Raw genomic sequence first — 24,568 nt, 5'->3', positions numbered from 1 at the left:
TGCGATAGTTGCAGAAAAAAACCTGCGATGGTTGTAGAAAAAATTCTGCAAATGTTGCAGAAGAAAGAACTCTACGACGGTATTACAGTTGCAGAAAATTCCTGCGATGGGTTTTACTGAAAAAAATTTGAAGAATATCAATCGAACTTAGGCTCTGATGCCATGTTGAAATAAACGATTGTAGTAGAATGGCTTATTGATCCATGATCTCAAGCCCTCTATTTATAATTAAGTGGAAAGTAGACTATTACAAGGAATAGAATTTTACATGAATGCAAACTCTAATTTAACTCCTATACAAACTCTTATTAGACTCCTAATAGAATCCAACATATACTAAAAAAAGGAAATGCCTACCCTCAGCCAACCATAACTTAAATTAATGAGGACTGGTGCTGGTTGAGCACCAAATTGGGCTATTTTCCTTTGAAATCAGCCTAGGGTTGATATATTATATATGGGGGTTGGGCCTTTGTTCAATATATTTTGTGGTACTGGGGTGGTTATCATATGGGCCCAAACATTAAGCATTTAGGTCAAATATGAAAATAGGTTAAACATTTAGGTCAAGTATGAAGAAGGGGGGCAGGGGAGCTTGTGGGTGGCAGGGAAAAAGGAAGGGGGGGGGGGGGGAAGGGGCTGGGGTAGGCTGTACTTGGGAGTGGAAGGGAGCTGCTGGAGTTGAAGAAACCTTGCTGAAAATTGAAGAAACTGCAGAAATCCACACTTTAATGGCTGCCGCAGGCTTCCCCAGGGAAACACATGAATTCTCTTCCTCTTAGACTCTCAACCAATATTTAATTGATCAATTCAATTTGTCAATTACAAAGAATGAAGATAAGCCTCAAAAAAGAAAACACACTAAGACTCAATTAGGAACCCAACTTGGATTCTAAATTGCAATCCAATTCTAAGTACGACTCTTACTTGACTAAAGACTCCTAACTCAAACAAGGATTATATCATATCTCACTCCACAAGGATCCAATTTGGAATTTGAGATTAGATATACAATCCCCACAAAAAGTAGGACAATGCTAGAGGATTCCTTCACAAATTAGGAATCCTACTCTAATAAGGACTTTTCAGTAACTGCAAAATAATGACTCAACTGCAAATATTATTTAAAAAAAAAAAAAAAAAAAAAAAAAAAAAGGGAGAGAGAAAAGATCTAGGGTCCTACCAGCATGTTGGACCCAATGGCACCTAACTTGGACTCCACGATTTTACAGAAAATGACCAAAATGCCCCAGGTGGGATTAGGGGCCACAGGGTTTGGGGAAGTAACCCTAGGCCCTATGCTGCCCCTGCCCCTGGGGATGATTTACATCACTTCTAGGGAGTAATAATGACACTGCTGTAAAACCAAGAAACCATAGACTAGCTCAGGATCAATGGCTTACACATAACTCTCTACTGAAAGCCTTAATGATGTAAACCATGGTTGGACCCCCAAAAATTGGGCCCAAAAACCTGACCCAAAAAAAAGTCACTTAAAGCTGGCCGAATACCCCACGGGTATCTTGATCAGTTTTCCCTGCTCCCTTAGGGCTGAATATGGGTCTAGTTTTACTCCCCTCGATCCCAGGGTCAGGGATCTAATTTTATATTTTCATTTTGGTTAGTCAATTTTGATTTGTTTAAGAGTTTCGGTTGAGTTGGAGTTAGTTGGTTAGTTGCGATAAAAAACCTTATCCAAGGGATCTTATCTTTAAGAGTTGTTTTCTGTTTGGACAGTCAGTTATGTGAGTCTTAATTACTAAGTCTTTGTTACTTAGAGTCCAAGTCTTAAAGTAGTTGGATCCTAATCAGTTTAAGGACTCCCAAGTTGAGTCAAAGTGTCTTGTAATTTGGCCATAAATAGCCTCTTTAATGATGAATAAAGCAGGTTGAATTGCTGAGTAAATTAGAGGCTTGGGCCATGGGGAAGGAAACCCTGCGGCCTGGGCTGGAGAGTAATTCTCAATAAATTCAGCAAATTCCAGCAGCATCTTCATCTTCATCATCTTCAAGCTGGCGACAGCTCAACAACTTTCAAACTTCCAGCAGCCTTTGAGATTACTCTTCCCCCATCAAACAAGTACAATCCCAACCCCTTCCCTACCCTTGGACACCCTCCCAAACCCTAAAACCATGACCCTAATGCCCTTATCATCCCTTTTCTAATTTTTTCTGGAATTTTCTGCAATTTGCGGACTTCTTCCTAGTAGACCTGAAATTCAAGGTCAGATCTACAGCAACCTAACCGTTAGATCTATCCCAAACTTTAGGAACCTTATCCCTCTAACCCTTCCCTCCCTTTCAGCCTGATCGGATCGCCTAAACCCCAAAATCCTAACACCAACATTCTGCACTTCATCTTCTTCCCTAACTTCTGCAAACTTTAAACTCATACCATTCACATCTTTCTCAAGCCTTAGAATCAAGTTCTGAAGTCGCTAACAGCACGAATATCAGTTCTGAACTGTAGAACAGCAAACCCCACTCCCTCCCTAACCCTAACCAAACCTTTCTTAACCCTAATCGGTGCTGGGTCTTATCAAAGAGGGTCCTGGAGGATCTAACCCAGACCCTGGGTTACATTACTTTTTAATTAGGTCTATGAAACTAGAGTTACATCAAACTTTTCTACTATCGGATATTGCTTCTAGTATTTGGACTGTTGCTCAGAGGACTTATGGTAAAGTTGGAGGGATCAAGTCTTGAACTCTATAGGAAAGTTCATGAGACAGAACAGAAGGAGATGACACACTCAATATTACAACACTCTTAGTGCACTATTGCAAAAGATTGACCAGTACAACACCTTTCAGTCTAACAATACTGATGACATTGCTGCATACCATAAGCACCTAGATGAGACTTGGGTGTACGGTTTTCTAGCTGGACTTAATATCGAACATGATCCCATTCAGCTTCAAATTCTAATCCAGAATCCTCCTTCTCCCACCATATAGGAATCATATGCCTTTGTACACACAAATACTGTCCTCATGCAACTATTTGCTTCCTCCCTCTACACCTAACAGGTCAACCCTCAAACTCAAACCGGAAGTAGTACGAAAGCAATAAAAGAAGTTATCAAGTGTGAACATTGTGGCAAACCATGGCATTCAAAAGAAAAATGATAGAAACTGCACTGGAAGCCCATAGATTTTGAAGCAAAATGAAAGGTTGGTCGAGTAAAGAATCAAGGAAATACACTGACTAATCAAACTGAATCTCACTGTCCTACTGATACAGTCTCCAAGCTCTCCAACAAAGAACTGCAAGCTCTCCAACAGTTACTACAACCTCCACTACCACCACCAGTCTGCAACTGCCTCTACTACCTCTGGAAATCATTAGGCCTAATCAGGTATATCTACTCTACCTTCTTGTGCTACAAATATACCGGACTCTTGAATCATCAGCTCCGAGGCTACAGGTCATATGACTAGTTCTTCCACTCATTTCCATCAATATACCCCTCTCTAGGAAAGAAACAATTTGTGTGGCAAATGGATCCTTTTCCTGGGTCCATTTGTTGTTTTCCACCCTACCTCTACCTCTACCTTTGCTTCCTTTTCTACTAGCCTCTTATCCATTAGTGGTATTACTAGGGATTTGAAATACAAAGTTACCTTTTTTCCTTCTCGTTATGTTGTACAAGATTTGGTGATAGAGAGGATGACTAGACATGGTAAGGTGCAAAATGGTCTCTATCTAGTTGACCATATGGCTCCTCCAACTGCACAACATCTTCACCAACACCACAAATTCACTTTGTCAACTCAGATAGTCAGATGTTTCAATTTCCCCATCAAGGGCCAGGTCACCCTCTGCCAGTTTCCTTTCTTCCATATTTAGTTACATTGAAATAAGAATGAGCTTTTTCTTCTTTCTTTTTTTTGGGTTTTTTTTTTTTTTGGTTTGGGGGGGTAGAGCGTGCATTTTTGTTCAACAAAAATGCTCTAGTTATTTTCCTCCTCATAAAGAAAAAATCTTTCATTTAATTCATTTAGATGGATGGGGTCCTAATTGTTGTCATTCTATCCTTGGTCATCGTTGGACTCAAGGATTGGAATCTTAGTTTCAAGGCGGTTTCGACCAGGCGATAAATCAAGATATGGTGGTCGCGACCATGGTGGGAGATCTCGCCAAGATCTCGCGAGATATCTCGCCTTTTTAGAAAGGCGAGACAAGATCTCTGGCGAGATTTGCAAGATTGCAGATCTCGCTCGAGATCTCGCCCATCTCGCGAGATCTCGCCAACGGGACTTTTTTTGCTGCTTTAGGGGCTTTTTAAAGCCCCTGTCTCGCTCAAGAGAGGCATCTCTCGCCTCTCTCTCGCCTCTATCTCGCTGGAAGCCCATATTTGGCCGGAAAACTTCATTTTTGGCCGGAATTTGGCCGGAATTTGTTGGGGATTCAACATAGAAACATCATCAACTCATCTACAACAACAAATTGAAGCATATTTGTAGTGATTCAAGCATATTTCAAGGGATCTTCAAGAAATGTAAGATTTTCCTCCAAATTTGATTTTTTTCAAATACAAGGTTCTACAATGATTGTATGAGTGTGATATAAATATATGTTGATGTTCAAGCTTAGATCTACACTTTCATGGAAAAAAAATTAATTTTCTGTTATTAATTTTTTTTTAATTTTCGTATTTAAAAATATATTATCTAAAAAATTAAAATTAAAGATAATAAATAAATACTTATGATATGAATGTGATTATTATTTATGTTAAACTACATTTAGAGGGCTACAATCTCATGTATTAATATTTTGATTATCATGCTTGCTGTATTTTTTTATTTAAATAATTAAATAAAATAATTATGAAAAATAATATTTTATTAAAAAATTATCTTTTTTTTTTTTTTAAATGATGCTTATATTATGTAGTTTATTTTAAAAATACAAACATGTCTTATTGAGCATTGTATATATGTTATCTTAGAACAAAGTGTGTGTTTTGTTGTTTTATAAATTATTTTTACATAAAATAATTATAAAAAATAATATGTTATTAAAAATTTATCTGTTTTTTTTTTTAAATGATGCTCATATTATGTAGTTTATTTTAAAAATACTAACATGTTTGTTTGAGCAGTGTATATATGTTATCTTAGAACAAAGTGTGTGTTTTGTTGTTTTATAAATTGTTTTTACATGTTTTTATGTATCTAAAAATTATTCTAATGATTATTTGGGAATATTCATGATTCATGTATGTATTTCAGACTTTCGGTGCTGTACATTTGAATCTTAAATGGCAACTAGTGGGAGTGGCGGCACCTGGTAGTGGGACTCGGGACATTGCTTGGCAACATGGGGATCCACTATTGCCGACAAGAAGAAATCCCGATGCAAGTATTGCCTCAAGACTTTGAATTCTGGTGGTTCAACCAGATTAAAGCAACATTTGGCTGGTGGTTATAAAGATGTTGCCAAGTGTCCCAGGGTTCCTTATGAAGTCCAAAAAACAATTGCAGCAACTTTAAGGGGAGGGAAACAAAAAAAGGAAGAGATGGCACAAAAGCAAAGGGAATTTGAGGATATAGTGCTATCTAAACCTACTCTTGATGTTGATGAGGAATCAAGCGATGATGAAGAGAGGAGGAGGGTTATGGGTGTTGAGTCACGAGCCGAATGGAGACAGATGAAGGCTGCAATGGAAGCTAGCGAGACAGTCCTTACATGCTGATAGTGTGAGGCAATATGAACAAACAAGGGGAGCGGTGGTTCGGGGTCGGGGGCATCCATGCCACCTAGACATAGTTTTCAGGGAACTGAGACTAAGAGGACCGAAAGGAGGAGGAGGAAGACTACACATTATGATTCCACATTTGACCAAGACCCCTCCCTCTTCAACCAACAAGACATCTATCAAAGAAGCATTCCCTATATGTTTGTTGGAGGTAGAGAAGGCAGTAGGGAGGAGGAAGCTAGGTTATCAATCAGCAAATTCATGCTCTATAACAACATTGCACCCAATGTAGCCAAAACACCATACTATCAGGGGATGATCAATGCAGTTGCTAGGGCAGGTGTAGGGGTTAAAGGCCCAACAGCTTGGGAAGTAATGAATAAATATTTACCCAAGGTAAAGCAGGAGGTGGATGAATACATTGAATCATTAAAAGAACAATGGAGTACATATGGTGTTACTGTGATGGTTGATGGATGGACTGGTCCTACTAGACAGTCCATCATTAATTTCATGGTGAGCTGCAATGGAAAGACCTCCTTCCTCAAGTCAGTGGATGCCTCAGATAAGATCAAAGATGCTGACTACCTTTACAAGCTTCTTAGGGAGGTGGTCCTCGAGGTAGGGCCAAAGAATGTTGTCCAAATTGTCACAGATAATGGTGCAAACTTCAAAAAAGCTGGTGAAATGTTGATGAGGAAGAAGAGCAGCAGGATCCACCTCTTTTGGACACCATGTGCTGCTCATTCGATTGATCTTATGTTGAAGGACTTGGGGAAAAGAAAGTCAATCAGTACTGTGGTTGAGAGGGCTAGAAGGGTAAGTAATTTTATTTATAACCATGGTTATGTGCTGAAGATGATGAGGAACCACTGGTAAGGGTGATCTAGTCGGACTGGATTGACTAGATTCGCCACCAACTATGTAGCTCTGAAAAGCTTCCAGAAGAAAGTGGTGGGTCTTTGGCACATGTTTGCAAGTGAGGAGTGGTTTGGTTGGCGTGGATCTAGCCATCCTGATGCATTACTAGCCCAACAAACCATTGCTAATGATTCCTTTTGGAGGCAGCTGAATAGGACACTGGGCATTATAGAGCCTATTGTGTTTGTTTTAAGGATGGTGGATTCGGAGAAGAAGCCCACAATGCCCCACATATATGCTGCCCTCCAGCAAATGAAAGAGTTGGTTAGAGCTGCTGCCCCTAGCACCTTTAAATCCTACGAGAGGATCATCGATAATAGATGGGAGATGCACTTGATGCATCCTTTGCACTTGGCTGGTGAGTCACTTTTAAGTCTTTAAGTTTTTGTTGTATACTTTAATTTAAATTCTTTATTTGTTATAACTTATAACTTATAATTTATAAACAAGTAAGTTAGTAAACAACCAAATCACTAAGTCACTAACCAAATTTTTTATTTCCACAATGCAAGCTTACTACCTCAACCCAAAGTACCATTACAAGAATGATCTGGGGCTTGATGTAAAGTTGATGATCACGGTGCAAGAGGTGGTGGAGAAGCTTGTGTCAAATCCCATCATGCAAGGGACAATTAATGGAGAGGTGAGAACTTATTCAATTGTTTCTTCAACTTCTTGCATTAGTGCATTAGCCATTAAGCATATACATAATACAATAATTGAAGAATTGGTGTACAGATCAGGGAGTTCAGGGATGCCTCTGGGAGTTTTGGAAAGCCTTCTGCAGTTGCAACTAGGAAAAAAACTGATCCTGGTAAATAGTTCACTACTCTATAAGTCATTAAGTCTATAAGTCTATAGACTATAAGTCTATAACTTTATAAATGATAACTGATAAGTTATATAAATATAAAGATTTGCTTGCCTAATGCATTCTTATTTTTGGTTATGCAGTGACTAGTGGTTTCTATATGGAATTAGTGCGCCAAATCTCGGGGATATAGCAATTAAAGTACTCTCACGAGACTTGCTCATCCTCCGGTTGCGAGAGGAACCGGAGCACCTTCTCGCTCATCCATAGTAAGGTACGGAACAGTTGGGGAGTAAGAGGCTCGAGAACTTGGTGTATGTGCATTACAACATGAGATTGAGAGTAGGGCACATACAAGATAATATAGATGACGACAATCGTGAACCGATTGAGTTGACTGATATATTCCACGAGCCCCCGCGAAGATGAGGAAGATGATGTCATATATCGGTGGGTTAGGGATCGAGGTGGCCCGGTCTTTGGATGGGCCGGAAGGGCAGCTGATCCTACCATTGCTTGCTCTTTGTGGGCCCAGATCTTGTGGTCGAGCACCTATCTTCTGATGAGGGTCAGGCTGCTGTAGCGGCATCAGAAGGATCAGCTGTACCATTTGTGGAGCCACCTGGTCGACTTCAAACAACTGAGGTGACAACTAGTAGTGGGGATTCAGATGATGATGCCGATGATACCACTCATACCAGACGGCCAAGTGGCCCAAATCAGACATCGAGTTCGAGTCATGGAGGCAGTCGGGCTGGTCGTGTTTACGGTGGAAGTCGGCGTCAACAAAGGGAGTCACCTGACTCACCTCCACCAAGTCCGAGTCATCCGACACATGTGAGCCACAGTTCCCCTATCTCTCGGACTTATAGTAGGAGTCGGAAGAGCAGATCAAAGCAAGGGCAGGGGCAACCAAATGATGATGCGAGCATGCATGATCTTGAATTGAACATGGGAAGCATGAGCCTAGATCAGAGTGATTCACAACAGCAGAGCCTATCATCGGGGTACCAATACGGGGATCACAGCACCGGGTCAGATTACAGTGGGTATTCTTCTTATGGAGGTCATACTATTCCTCAAGACCCTTCACCTGGAGAGTATGCATATGGGAGTGAAGGTGGGTTGTTAAATGAGTGGTTTAGAAACCCGTACCCAAATACTCAACAACTATATGAACAACAACAACAACAACAATGGCTCTTTCACCCACCCACGATTGACGGTTATCCCAGACTGCTATTCCTCTTGTATTCTGACATGCAAACATATAATGATCATATAAACCGATATGTGACATACTTCAGTGATCAATTGACTTGGGAGTCATATGTGGCCACCGTTCAGAATCAATTGATGCGGAATGTTGAGTGATACTCTTAGTCTTGTAACTTGTAAGTTGTAAGTTGTAATCTTCTTAATTCTTATGGAGTTATGGTTGTAAAATTTTGAAGACATTTAAGTGTTTAACAATTTATTACTTTGAATCTTTGATAGTTTGAAGTTTGAACTTTGATCACTTGTTGACTTGATTCTTGAATACTTGATGTGTAATGTTATTGTATATTTGTATTTGATACTTGATGGTTGATAAATGATAACTCATTAACTTGAAGTCTTGAATTACTTGATATCTTTACATAATTACATTACATGTTGTCTCTAACTCTATATCTATAATCTCTATTCTCTAAGACTCTAACTTTGCATTTCACAGAATTTCGGTTTTACACATAGGGTCGACGTAGGAGAAATAGTTAGGGTTATTTTCTCACAAATCTAAGGCCACCAATGTGTTCAAAAGGCCTTAAATAGGCTAAATACCAAGTTTCAGCCCAACCAGAGCCCTAAAACTCACCGAGATGGGCTACCAAGACTACCGCCAATTTTCTGGCATATCTCGACCGAGATCTCGCCATCTTGGTCGAGATCTCGGTATTTCTGAGTGGCGAGATCTCCCACCATGGTTGCGACCAAAATTTCAATTGAAACTTGGAACTTTTCCTTGCGAGTTTTGGTAGCAAGTTTCGACCCTTTTTTAATGGTTTTTCATCTGATTTCTTGCATACTACCTATTTAAAGCATAATGGACACAATGGAACTGATATTTTGCTAAAAAAACCAATAAAAATTTATCATTCAAGTATACTAACACATGAGAGGTTCTGAGAAATACAAACTTTCTAGGATTGAAAAAAAAAAATCATAGATCATAGTCCTAGACTAAACATATATTAATCTCATACCCATACAAGATCGTTTAGGCCATCCATAAAGCACCCCAACAAAATAAAAAATAAAAATAAAAAGAAGAAGAAGAAGAAGCAAAGTCTAGAACAAACGTTGCAAAAATCTTCCAAAATACCCACAAGAGGATCAAATGGTGTGATGGAACGCAAATGAGTGACTGAAATTGGGTGAAAAATGTGTTGAAAGCACAAAAAATAAGAAAAAAGGGATTCTTTTTTTTTTTTTTTTTTTGGGGGGGGGGGGGTCAAAATAGCCCTGGTGAAAGTTGTGAAACTTGGCGAACCTAGTCGAAACCTATGAAATCTCGTAGGGGTCGATTCACCACAAGTTTCATCTTGATATCCAAAAAAGCCAAGATTTTGACCCAAATTGGTTCCTTGTTGACCTGTAATCTCAATTGACTCCCATACTCGTGTCACTAGGGTATACTCGGTATGTCACAAGAGTGAAGTCTTTTAGTGTTTCCAACTATTTCATAAGATAATATAAATCCATTCGACTGCAAGATCAGAGCAACAATAATGGCAGAGAATATATGAAGCATACTTTTCAACCATACTTGGTAGTTGGTAGATCATGGTATTCTCCATCAGACCAGCTGTGTTGATACTCCTGCTCAAAATGGCATGACTGAAAGAAGAAAAACGACACTTATTGGAGGTTGCCTATGCACTTATGACAACCTGGAATGTTCCAAGATTCACGAAGCATTCAATGTATCTTTGTGGGATATTCTCCTTCCCAAAAGGGCTACCACTGCTACAATCCACCATCTTGCAAGTTTTTTGTTTCCATAGATGTCATCTTTCATTAAGCCTCATCCTACTATAACTCAACAACTCTCTTGGGATGAATGGAATAGTCAAGGTAGCCACTTACAGAGAAGTCACTAATAGAGCATCCACCTACAAAACTACCAGAGCAGCCACTGACAGATCAGCAAGAAGTACCAAGTGAGGGGGAGCAGTAGACTCCTAGTAGAGGTTCCTTGAAGACACATGAGCAACAAACTCCAGGTAATAACATTTTGAAGTCATATGTTCTTAGGTGTCGTCAAGTGACCACTACCAAAGCTCCTTTACCATTACAAAAATCCTCTTCAGAACTAGAGCTTCAATCTCCACCTGCTCCATATCCCAGTAAGGATCTTTCTCTTGAACAACCTATTGAAAGGGTGTTAGGACATGCACTTATCCCATATCCTATGTAGTCTCCTTGACTTCTTTCACCTTTCTATCATAGTTTTGTGTCTTTCTGATCTTTTATGCCTGTTCCACAAAAGTGGTAGGAGGCATACCTAGATCCTAAGTGGAAGGCAGCAACTTTGGAAGAAATGAAAGCACTTTATAAAAATGGGACTTAGGAGCTTGTCATTCTTCCTCTGGGCAAGTGACCTATTAGTTGCAAATAGGTGATTGTTGTGAAGTAAAACAGTGATGGATTTGTAAATTGACGCAAATCTAGACTAGTGACCAAAGGATTCACTCAGACTTTTGGAATTGAATATCAAGAGACTTTTGCACTTGTAAAGCTGATAATTATCGTAGTATTACTTGCACCTATTAACTTGGGCTAGGATTTCCAACAGTTAGTTGTGACGAATGCCTTTTTACATGGAGAACCAGAAGAAGTCCCCATGGAAATTCCTCTTGGTTCTCTGATGACAAGACCAAACAAAAAGTATGCAAACTCTGACGTGCACTATATGGGCTAAAGCAGTCATCTTAGACGTGGTTTGGTAGATTCCATTAAGTGATAGTGTCAACAAGATAAAAGTAGAGTAATGCTGATCCCACCTGCTTAAAAGGACACATCCCCAGGTTACCATTCCAATTGTCAATGTTGACAATACAGATGTGACAGGTAATGATGGTGAAGAAATATTGAAAATTGAAACAAAAAAAAGAAAAATTCCTGGGTCATAAGTTTTCTAGGGATCGAAGTTGCACATTCAGCTAAAGGCATATTTCTACCCCAGAGAAAGTACGCACTAGAGTTATTATAAGAAATAGGCTCACTGGGTTGTCATCCAAGTGATACTTCTCTACAAGTTGCTAGTGGCTGAAGGATTAATAAGGGAACCTGCTGATTAAGGACGTTATTAGCGATCGAAGTGACAGCTAATCTACCTGCCTCATAAACAACCTTAGTCAGTTCATGTATGATCCATATTCCAATCACATGTTTGCTCTCTTTTGAGTTCTTCATGGCCTGAAATCAGCTCCAGGCAAGTGAGTTCTTCTGTCACCACATTATCATCTCTGCATTAAAGCCTACATTGATGCAGACAGCGGAGGTTCACTTGATTGGAAGTCCACCTCAGGACTGTACTTTTGGTGGTGAGAATCTTGTTACCTAGCATAGCAAAAAGAAAAATGTTGTTGCAAGGTCTAGTGCTAAAAATTCTGATCTATGGCTTAAGAGGTTTGTGAGTTATTATAAATTTATAATTACGTAGTCTACTAGAGATCTGGGTGTGCTAGTGCCCTTCTTATGATGCTCCACTATGACAACAAAGCAACCATAAGCATCGCCAATAATCCAGTGCAACATGACAAGAGAAAGCATGTGGACTTGATAGGCATTTTGCCAAAGAAAAATTGGAAAGCAGCATAGTTTGTATGCCCTTTGTGGATTCAAATAAAAAGTATACCCTTTTTCTGCCAAGAGATGCCTTTGCTGGTCTTTTCCCCTTTCGGATCCTCTCTCTCTCTCTCTCTCATATCCCCCCTTTCTGCTGAGCATTATCCCTTATCCCTTATCTTATATTTTCTTTTAACCCTTTACCCTTCAATAATATGCCTTGCTCTGTGAGTTTTCTAACATATCCAGTCAATTTAATCAAACTCCATCCAGAGTCATCTATTAGTTCTGGATTTTTTGCAAACATGTGTACTCACCTGGATGATCAGAGACAGTAGGACTTACAGTCGTGGGAACTGATCCCACTAGGAACATTAGCTCCGATTAGACCTGCAAATACTGCTGATTCCTAATTTCATAGATACGCAATCCAAGTACCAAGTGATTTTTAATTTTTTATAACTGCAGCGGTTTGGATCCATCCAACAGATAAGGTACCAACAAATCTGGGATTTCAAATCTTTTTGACTTTTGAGACAGATACTAACATGCTGTTCAAGTACTTCTCTTGTGCCCAACTGTGAACTGCCCCTGTTATTATTCTCAGGATTAAAGAGGTAAGCTGCCAAAATTTACAAATAAGGGTTATTATCTTTAGTGACAATACCCATTTCTGAACTTCAATTCTGTTTATTAACACTGTTCCTTAATCTCCAGAATTGTCAATTCCTTTAAAAACATAAATACCAGATATATCCCAGCTAATATTTAGTTACTTTTTAAGTAGCCATCTGCTTCAAAAACTTACAGCTTTACCATTGAAACCTGATGAATGTCTATCATTCTTGTGGTCCATAGTGAACCTGTAATTAAGGTATTGAACCTGCCAACCTGGGATCACATTCCAAGCTCAGGATAGCAGATATACAGCTTGAGGGGGAGCATTAAATTGTGTATCATGGGATAAGTTCCATTGGGCAGTATACCATAGATCATATCTAATAGCTCATTTGTCTTTAGTTATTTCATTTTGAAATTAGACTAAAATAAATTGTTTCCTCACATTGCAATTTGTCATCCCTTTCTTTTTCCTTTCACTTCATCTTCTCTCAAATGTTGAATTCTCAAATCTTAATATTATTACAGGACGGCAGGACCCACACTGCCACATGGCCACACCCCCATGTGGGACCACAATACAACACCCCCCCCCCAATGCACATCTTTAGTGCTCCTGGGTTGGTATGGTTGTCTGATACCACGAGTTGGGCCACACCCCCCCCCCCCCCCCCCAAAAAAAAAAAAAAAAAAAGATACAGCCATTTTGGGGGTTCCTTCCCCATATATATGCCCAAGAGGGCCAAGACCCAGCTGAAGATGGTCAACGTGGGATTTGTTTTGTGTGTATGGGAATTTGTCAGAGCATCATTCCTTCTTTTTTTTTTTTTGTGTGTGTGTGGGGGGGGGGGGGGAGGTTGTTGACAATTTGAGGCCATGACACAAGGCAACAGTCCGCCATCTTGCGTGAAGGTCAAGGACTCAAGGTGCAGAAGCAAGGGCCACATTTCCCATAGTTTATGTCAATTCCGGGTCTATCTTTTTATTCTTCCCCAGACAATCCCACTGGGTGGGACTGGTGGTTCATGGTGACTACTAGCCTCACCACCAGGTTTTACTGGACGCTAGCCTTCTACCTCAAGTACAAGGCCTCTGAATGAAGCTGTAAGAAATGAAAATGGAACTTGAAGATGATCATTAGACTTACATTTCCAACAAGTGACATGCCCACACTGAAATACCATTTTCTGATTGTCGAGTTTTTCTTGACAAACAGGGCATGCCTCATCATCAGCTCTACAGACATGTTCAATTTGTTCAATTGCAGAATCAGCAGCATCTGATTCTACTGCACCTTGAGGCACAGATGTAGCATCAAGGTTCTTCGGATGTACATTTTGCTTAGACTGAACTAGTCCCTGAAAAGATATTGTTTAAGTAAGTACAAGGACCCAAAATTCAACTCATATGACTAAATCTGCACTCTCAAGACCAAAAGCATTGGATGGGAGCATGAACTTCCCCTAAGATAGAATCATCAAAGTATTAAGAAGATCCATTAGAAATTTTACACCAAATGACTATACTCTACAAAACCAAACAATACAAACCAGCTGATCTGTCACCCTATCTAGGAGACTAGGATAGACCTGTAACACTGGATCCTTATCCTAATCCTTTTCCAGTAACCTAAATGAATAAGGATGCCTACTATTGCACAGATTTCCCCAAAGTCAAAACTATATGTTGTTTAAGACCTGCAGACCAACAAGAAATGTTCCTTGGGGTGTCTACTAGGGGTTTGGGAGGCAAAGGTGAATATTGGCATTGACATCTCTACAGATGGCCTTCCAAATCTGATCAATAGAGCAGGATTTGGAAGAACATCTAGAGGTTATGCTAGTATCAGATGTGGGAGATGGTAGCAGAGAACACTAGACGAGCAGCAGTGTCACAAATAGTAGAGCCAATAAATTTGTCCACTAGCCAATGACATTCCTCGTCAAACGGGAGAGGGTGTCTGCAACAGGCCCAAATGGACACAAGGCCAAGGGCCCAGATAGATTTACTGAAGGGGTAGGAGAAAAGGAGGTGATGGATGTCTTCCTAAGTATGGTCGCAGAAAAGACAGGTTGGCCAGGAGGTGATGACTATCTTCCTCAGTATGGGCGAAGAAAAGACAAGAGGTTTGCTATACCCCTGTTGCCAACCCTCTGTGTTTTCTACGACCATACCAAGGAAGACATTCATCGCCTCTTTTTCTCCTGCCTCTTCAATGAATCTATCTGGAAACTAGGGCTTGCCTCCACTTGGCCTCGTTTTAGACACCCCCTACCTTTCAACAAGAGTTGAGTGATGGACAAACTTGCTCGTTCTACTATTTATGATACCATTGCTCATCTTCTATTCAATGATATCCATCTCCGACATCCAGTATGAGCATAGCCTCCATAGATGGTCATCCAAATCCCGGTCTATTAATCAGATTTGGATGGCCATCTATATGTTAGGGCCAAGATTCCCCCCTCCAAACCGCCCCCCCCCACCCACCCAAAAAAAAAGAAAAAGAAAAAGAAAAGGATATTCCTTGTTACCAGGGGCTTGGACTCGTCCATATTGCATACCCCCACGGCCATATGAATTGTGGTTGCTCCCCACTTCTCTTCCCCCCCCCCCCCCAATTTCCTACTTCATATTTTCCTCCTTAGAGGCTGCTTTAATGTATTATTTATTCATCCAAAAAAAAAAAATAAAAGGACCTGGAGACCAACAATATTAATATGAATATAACCAAATGCAAACAGAAAATTTCATGCTGCTCATTAGATAGATCTTTGAGGCCTAAAAGATAGAACAGGATAATTCCGCAAGCAAACATCACAAAAAACAGAAAATGAAGATTATAATTTCAAAGACATCTAAAAGAGTGGGCTGATAATGATTTGAAATAAAAAAGTGACAGATAGTGAAAGAAAGCTGCTGGCTAAAAGCCACAAGTCAGTAAAAGTAGGGTCCAGCTATCCAGGTGTTGGGATGGAGAATTTTCTTTTGAGGTTTTTCTTGTGTGGGGAAGAAAAGAGAAGGGGAGGAAGGGTTGAACTCTAACCTTACCGGGTCAGCATACCATGTATGGAATTTGAAACTCTAAGTACCCACTAAATTGACTGAGTATGTGAATTGATAATCTTGTAAATGAACCCCCTGCATGCTTATTGGAAGGGCAAGGAAGACTTAAATCAAGGTTACATGATATTTTACAAAAGTTCATGCATGCTAATGGTAAACCTGCCTTACTCCAGTTGTCAACATAAGGTTACCACCAAACAATAAGAAAGAAAGGCAAACTTCAATTAAAACTACGAGAATACTCGAAAATAATCATAGAAACACATAGGCAGAGCAAAAACATCCAAAAGACATTGTCCAATCTCCACAGTAACAGTTTAAATAGAACTTGTAACCAATAAATTACATGGGATTATGACAATGACCAATTTAAACAGAACAGTGAAAGACTAGACAACAAAGTTATGCTCCCTCTAACCCATCAATTTACACATGCAACACTGTCCCCATGCAGCAGCTCATTAGATTTCAAATTACTGGACATTGTAAATATTTTGTAACATAAGATAATTTCTTATCCATCCAATCTCTCCATGTGTGCTTTAAAAACTGTTTGAAATTACAACTATGGTCGGACAGCTTGAAGTAGTCATAGCCATGGAAAAAAATTCGAGGGAAACTCAAGTTTCGACCTTGTGACAAAGGGAAATTTCATGGAAACGTGGGACTTTTTCCTGCAAAATTTGACATCATGTTTTGATAGGTTTTAGGGGTATTTTGTAGTGGGACTCTGCATATAAGCTAATTAGAGTGTAAATAACACATTCGCACATTTATTTTGCTAAAAAAGTCAATGTAGATATGTCATTCAAAATACATAACATCAATGTAAAGTTTTCCAACAAATACACTATAAACTTAACTACCTAAGTACATAGCATTCAATATATAACTTCTAAGTTCAAAACATCAAATACAAAATACATATCATCAATGTAAAGTTTTCCAACAAATACTCTATAAACTTAACTATTTAAGTACGTAGCATTCAATAAATAACTTCTAAGTTCTAAACATCAAATACAAAGTAACAACCAATAAAAGGGAAGTGCAACTCAATGCCAAGAGGAGTGCCTTGGCGGATCCATCTTGTGAGCCGAGTAGTACTGTGCCTGTAACATCCTCTCCTCCGACCAACAAACATAAACATCCCATGACATGTTATGCATGTGCCCCTAGGGTTGTCGAGGTAATCGACAATTGTAGCTCTATAAGTCTGGTCACCAACATGCCTAAGATAACCAGCCTGAGGGAGTACACAATTTGGGTAGGGAAGACCTGATGGAGGGTGTGTGGGTAGTCGTATTTGGGAAACATGAACGAAAGAAAAAGATAAAAAAATTTGGGGAAACCACAACAGAGTGCCAATGTGTTATTTATACTCTTCATAGCTTATATGCAGAGTCCCACCCCAAAATACCCCTTAAAACCTAGTGAAACTTGCAGGTTTCTACGAAATTTCCCATTTTCAAAAAGTTGAAACTTGAATTTCCCTCAAATTTTTCCCCCCACGTTTCGACCAGGTTGGGGGAAATTTCCTAGTTTAGCATGGTTTAGTCAAATTTTCCCAAGTTTCTAGGGAACCATAAACTCTTTTTTGTTCCCTTATAGTTTCGCTTCCCATTTACAAAAATGGGAAATTTCGCGCGAAATTTCCAGGTTTCGTGCGAGTTTTGTTCCATGGTCATAACCTCTACCAAATGCATGTGATCAAGACCGTTTAGTTGTAATAAGGTTACTGTTGTTGTTGGTTAGACAACTTGAACAAGTATGCTTGAAATATAATGCGGGACAAGCCCCCAAAGTCTACAGTTGAGACTTTGTCAATTGACCCATCCAATCATTCCCCTATAAATCCAAATATCGCAGCTGTGGTTTGATTAGATTCTGACCTTGCATTTTGCAGGAAACTTGTTTCCCTAGATATGACCCTAGGAGAGGTGGAAGGATGATATGCATACTCTAGGTTTTGTGCGAAGGATGACTTCAGATAGAGCCTTCTGGAGGGCAAATTGGGCAAGCATCCAATTTGCCAGCCTCTTTTGGCTGAGATTTTCATGACATACCAAGCTGTGGCTCTTTCCTCTTACTTTGTTATCTCATTTCCCATTTCTCCTCTCTCATTTCTGCAGTCATGAATTTCTCCATGCATCTAATTTTCAGGCACGCTTACCTACTATGTTTTGTGAGGACCCGTATAGCACAGGGCTGAGTTTGATGTTTTGGTAAAATGTGGGATACTGAGAGTGGTCTGGAAATTTTCCATAGGAGAGTTAGAGCCGTATATTCAAATTTTTCTATGTCAATTTAACTGGTAACAGGTGAGACATTAATTCATGAGTATATATTTGGCAATGAATCTGAAACCTTAGTATCTATCTGGTGATTCATAAAATTCCATAAGTTCAAATCATGCAAAATAAAATAAAATTTAGTGGCGTCATAGGTGCATAAAAACAACTTGAGCAATGGTTTACATTTATTTGATGTAGTGGCATCATAAGTGCATAAAAACAACTTGAGCAATGGTTTACAGTTATACCTTCAAATAACGAAGTTGGCCTTTTATACGTGACAATGAGGCTAAATACATGAACTTTTCATTCGAGAACTCCACACTAGCTGCAATTAGTTCTTCTGAACATAAAGCATCAATGGATGCAGCTTCAGTCTCACTGTTCCTCAGGCGCAACCGTGATGTGGCCATCTTTATCTCATCATGAGCACACAAGACTTGAGCTTGAACAGTTGCCAAGGACCTTGCAAGGGTATATTCCTTCTTCATAGCCTTAACCAAAAAAAAATAACAAGTTGATGATCACTGAGAGAAGGTTTCTTGCTTCAATGTAGTCTAAATTTGAGTGGTAATTCCAGACAAAAAAAGAAGACAAGAAAATGGCAATGAAATAAAGATCATTTAATGTTATTTATTAGAGACTTGGACAAAAACATGTGACAGGGCATCGCTACTTTGGTCCTTCTCTTTATATCATTTGCTTATTCACTTAGAAGTTAGGAAGCATTTCTCCTCTACATGGCGGACAACCAATAGTGTAAAAACTATCATCCAGTCAGTACAGGCAAAGAAAATTGAGTATTAGAATTGAAACCAGGATTTCAAACCCTGTATAGATGACAAACCAACCTAACAGGAATTGTAAGAGGGAAATGATATCTATGCCACCAGAAGCAGTGGGATTGGTTTTACTAGACACCTCATAGTCTCCTACACCTTAATGTGTCACTACGAAAGCCAAATTCCGGGAAAAAGAATGGGAAAAAATTATTCAGGGAAACCTCATGTTTGGAAGCACTCATACTTCGCTGAGAGGATAATGGCAAGAGTATCAGTTACTGCTATGTGGCAAGAAGGTTTAGTAGTTGGCGAAGAATACAAGGGATTCCATGGAATGGCTTTTTCTGATACCAAGTGAAGGACATCTGCTTTTCTAAGTTCATGCAATTAAAAGCATCACAGCACAAAACAGTTCCAGTGATCTAGTTGCACAAGGATCAGGGATAGTACAAGAACTCGGAAAGATCTCCGTAAAGTCTCCCCTTTTTTGTCTGACTGAAACGAGACGAGATTGCATACAAGTTCATATCTTGGTGATATCTTGAGATGTTGGTATATCTTAGAATGCTAATGTAATTTTAAGATTTCCACCCAAATTTGCTGTTGGTTTCAACACTCCTCCAGTCCTCTGCACCCAACCCCCCCCCCCCCCCCCACCCAAAAAAAAAAGACGCTCAGCAATTGCAAAGGGGGTCAAGATTAAGTTCTAGAAGCATGAGATTAAGGAATAGACTGGAACTGGCTTCTGGACCTCCTCAAGCTATTCGAGGGGAAGTCTAGGTACCGGAAGAATGACTAAGGAACTGAAAAGGTTTTAATTACTAATAAAGGTCAAAACCTATAATCCTCTTAGCAATAGCAAATATTCTACTTTGACACAATGCCACATTCAAGGCAAGATATATTCTTCTGGTTTGCTGAGAGTAAATGAAAGATTCTCTCTATGATGCTTATCAAGGAAGACAAACTGCAAATTCTTCTTGTGAAAAAATGGGAGAACAACCTGTACGTAAAACAAAGGTACTGCAAAAAAGAAAAACATCTCAAAGGCAATACCTCAACTAGACGCAGATGCTTTGAAGCAGCTGACATCCCCTGTCTCCCTAAATGAGCTTTGGAATAACTCTTGATAATCTTAAGGATAATCTCCAATTCAGATGGAAATCTTGATACCTGATACACAATATATAAGCAAATATTAACAAGATGAGAAATGAAGGAGTAGATTGATTGCTATCACAAAAGCTCAGTTTGATAGTCAATTAAGAGAAATTAATAGTCACAGGACTTTAAGAATGAAATTCTGCACAAAATCCAAAAGTATGGGGAAGTGCATCCAAACATGTGTGCACATTGACATGATACAAACACAGTAAGGCTGGGAATCCAGTGGGTACTTGATGACTTTATTTATTAAAAAGTTAAGCGTTGATGTGTGTTATAACAAACCAAAAGTCCGAAATCAAGAGCTGCAATGAAGTCAGAGGGAGAACTATGGAAGAAGGAGAGAATAATTGCTGAAATACGATATATCCAACACACTATTGCGGTGTCCGACAGTTTATTGTTACTTAGCAATTAGACTGTTAATAACCTTACAAGTCGTCAATGTCTAATTACAAGAGCAATGGAAGACTACAAATAACAGCAAACTACTAACCATATCAACGCACGGACTGTGGTACATATCTTACCACTCCCTATCAATAAGTGGCTCCAATTTGGAACAAGTAGAACAAATATTTTAGCAGCACCAGATTTGGAAACACCTGGTGGCATTTATAAGCGCCAATGGACAGAAAAAACCATTTTTCCTTTTTCTTTTTTTTTTTTTTTTTTCAATTTTTTTGGAAGGGTGGGGTTTGGTAAGAGGAACACTACAATCAGTGCTAAGGAACTAGCTTGACCTCAAAAAAAAAGCTACAGATCCTGAAACAGCCCAAACTAGCAAACCCTTAACAGTAAGATCAAGAACGGGAATGGGGTTGCCAACTAGGCCAACATAACAAGTACACAAACCAGGATCCAGGATTCTGCAACAAAGAGTATTGTCTTTGATATCCAAACTCAATTACTGGATCAGACACGGGCCAAGTAGGAAATGGCAATTTTAGGGGTTGGATGGGGGAGCAGAGGGAGATGATATCTCGGAAGAAAGCAGAAAATAATTGGCCTGGGGAGATCGCTTCAGTGAAGGAAAAGCCAGACTAAGTTTGGAAGACAAGTTTGAAAACAAGGGGGTCAAGGTGGGAGGAGGGTCAACTGGATTAGTAGAAGGACATGAGGAACAAATGGATATAAGGAACAGGCTATGGGAGACAAGCCAGGAGAGGATGGGAGATGGGCCTGGTTCAAGAGAGATGGATCCAGACTGGGTAGTGATGGAAGGGTTGGTGATGCAGAATCATCTTCAAATTGAGCTTCTTTCCATATGGATTTGGCCTTTCATTCCTTGGGTTTACTTTGTAATTGGCCAATTTAATGGGTAGAAACTAGGAAAACGAAATTTATTTCATTAATTTGGTTAGAGTCCTGTTTTAGATGTGTTTCCTTTATTATATCAATTTCCTAGTCAACTTAGGTTACTTAATAGGTTAAGGATTAGGTCAGGCCCTTCTATTTTAGCATAGGAATCTATCTTGGAGTCAATTTCTAATTCTGAGTCCTAATTTGAGTTTGAAACTACGCAAGCATGGAACAAAATTCGATCGATATGGTCGATATATCGATCGAAATGTCTGTAAAAATTGAAATCGAAACGAAATGTAGTTGTAGGAACAAAAAGTGTACATATCGTTATATCGGTCGATACGAGTCAATATTTCGGCCCGATACCATATCGGACCGAAATGTTACATGCGCAGCTTATAAAGTGTCCAAACCGAGCCACTTTTCGACCTATCAACGCTATTTCGACCTACTGAGCGATATCGCCCTCTGCATTTCGACCTCCTTTGGAAATTTTTGCTAATTTCTCTTGCTTTCATCCCCTTCTACACCTAATTTCTAGTATTCCATTTCCTTCAAACACTTGATTTGCTCCTCCATTTGTGCATTTTCTCAAATCTTGCAAGGTGAGTAACCAACTTCCTCTTTTTTTTTTTTTTTTCCATTTGTGCCTTAAATCATGTTAGATTGCTTCCAAATTTATGTATGTTTACTTTAGAGTGTTGATCTATGAATTTGTAGTGTCAAAATTATTTTTTGACTCTTCCTACTATTTTTTTATTTTTCTGTTATTAAAAGTTATTTACTAAATTATGTATATTGCTAAAAATTTATATGTATAATACATGTATAAGCTTCAAATGAATGTATGTGAGAGTTGAGACACCATATTGCTGTGATGGTGTTGAATTAATTTCTTTTCTGTTAATTATGTAATTTTACTGTATTTAATGTATATTTAAATAATTAAAAATTATATTTAAATATTAAAAAAAAACTAATTAATTTCTGTTTTAAATTTTAAAATAGTGGAGTATTAGTGGAAGCATGTATGCAATTTTTGGAGCATGTTGTGGATATTTTTAAGATAGTTTGTGTGTATTTTATATATTTTAAAATTATTCATATATTAAAAAAATACTTATATAGTTATACATATATTTTTTATATTTAAAAATAGGAGGTTATTATTAGAAGCATGTATGTCATTTTTGGAGCATATTGTGGAGCTTTTCAAGATACTTAGTGTGTGTTTCTTGTATCAGGCACTCTCTTTTAAAGATGTCAGATATAGCTTGGGAACATAGGAGGCCACTGACAGCTGATGGGAGGAAGAGCGAGTGTAACTATTGTAAGAAACAAATAGGAGGAGGTGGGGTCACTAGATTGAAGCTGCATCTAGCTGGTGGCAACAGGGATGTAACAGGGTGCCCAAAGGTGCCCGAAAACGTCAAGAGGGCAATGGCCTCATATATTACTGGTGGAAAGCAAAAGAGGAAAGAGAAGAGATCACAGAGGGATGAGTTCGAGGATGCCTGCTTAGATGACCTTCCAGATCCTGAGGATTATGGTAGGGATGAGCCAGGAGACAGTGACCCTGATCCATAGGCCGATCAGCTGAGGAGGGCGATGATGATGAGTAGGGAGCAACAGAGGATTGATGACATGAGGAGGCAATAGAGGGGTCTGGGTTGTGGGTCCTCTAGAGAGCCAGTAGGTATAGGAGGCACAGGTGGCTCCCAAGTCCCTATGAGGAGGACTCAGAGTGTGAGGCAAGAGGCTCCTATCCCACGGGCCCCTACGAGGGGTCGAGCTTCGTCAACACATCCTACAGATCCGGATCTTGAGATTCTTCGCAATGATCCGGCCTATTTAGGAGGCTTGAGCAAAAGCAGAGGAAGTTAAAGCACTTATGGGGGAGTGTGAAGGAAAAAGTGGGGATGGCTTTCTCCAAATGGGCCTATTACCATAGTATTCCAGCACATACAGCCCAAGGGCCCTATTATAGAGATATGATTGAGGAGATAGGCAGGGCTGGGAGTGTTGTACAGGGCCCCACTCCATATAAGATATATAATGTGTATTTGCCTAAGCATAAAGAGGACTTAATGAGTACATTAAGGGATTAAAGCGCATGTGGAATCATTATGGAGTGACTGTGATGGCTGATGGTTGGACTAGTCCCACTAGACAGTCCATCATCAATTTCATGTTGAATTGTGATGGGAGGACAGTGTTCCTCAAGTCAGTAGATGCATCCGGTGAGAAAAAGGATGCAAAATACATTTACAAATCATTGAAGCAAGTGGTGAAGGAGGTTGGAGTGGAAAATGTGGTTCAAATTGTGACTGATAATGGCTCCAACTACAAGAAAGCTGGGTTGAAGATGCAAGAGAACTCCAGGTATTTAAACATATGGTATTAATTTTCATTTGTAAATACATATATTTACATTACACATATACATGTACACTTTATAACTTTGTATTGATGGCTTGATGCCTTAATGGATGGACAGATATATGCTCTTTTGGACTCCTTGTGCTGCTCACTGCATTGACTTAATGTTAAAGGACATTGGAAAAGTCAAGCTTGTGAAGAAGACTATGGAGCAAGCTCAACATGTTAGCACCTTCATATATAATCATAGTTGTCACGGCGACGAGGCGATGCGAGGCGGTTTTAGCTAATTGGGGCGATGAGTCGATGAGGCACCCTCCGAGGCGCTTTTGAGGCGGTCGAGGCGTTTTAAGTGAAATTTTTACTTTTTAGTGTACATCTCATACACTAATTCATTATAAACCTATCTTATATATAATAAAAAAACTAATATTAGCCATTTAGCCTACCTCAAGTCATCCAACATACTACAAACCACACATAGTAGGTCCTAAATAAATTCCAAGTATCATACTACTTGGAGTAGGAATAGGATGCAGTAACCAGATAGCAGGTTCAGAGTATGAAAGATGTTGAATGACCTTTAAACAACAGTAATCAAATACTACTTGGAGTACAATAGGATGCAGTAATCAGATAGCAGGTTCAGAGTATGACATCAGAACATTACATGAATAACAACCACGTGAAA

General features: G+C 39.3%; 1 protein-coding gene across 1 annotated transcript in view; it reads right to left on the bottom strand.

Moving 5' to 3' along the window:
* The window catches only part of LOC149023237 (RING-finger, DEAD-like helicase, PHD and SNF2 domain-containing protein), an 82,553-nt gene that overhangs the window by 6,898 nt on the left and 51,087 nt on the right, over positions 1-24,568 (bottom strand). Inside the window, exons 14-16 of the mRNA XM_089143790.1 lie at positions 20,086-20,202; positions 18,496-18,741; positions 14,035-14,245 (exon numbers count right to left, since the gene is read on the bottom strand). Of these exons, the coding sequence (XP_088999916.1) occupies positions 14,035-14,245; positions 18,496-18,741; positions 20,086-20,202 (574 nt within the window). The remainder of the gene's footprint in view (positions 1-14,034; positions 14,246-18,495; positions 18,742-20,085; positions 20,203-24,568) is intronic.

The sequence above is a fragment of the Hakea prostrata genome, chromosome 2 (genome assembly GCF_041222555.1).
Source record: "Hakea prostrata isolate BN-2017 chromosome 2, UWA_Hpros_2, whole genome shotgun sequence".
Taxonomy (NCBI): Eukaryota; Viridiplantae; Streptophyta; class Magnoliopsida; order Proteales; family Proteaceae; genus Hakea; species Hakea prostrata.
This window is presented reverse-complemented; position numbering and strand designations above follow the sequence as displayed.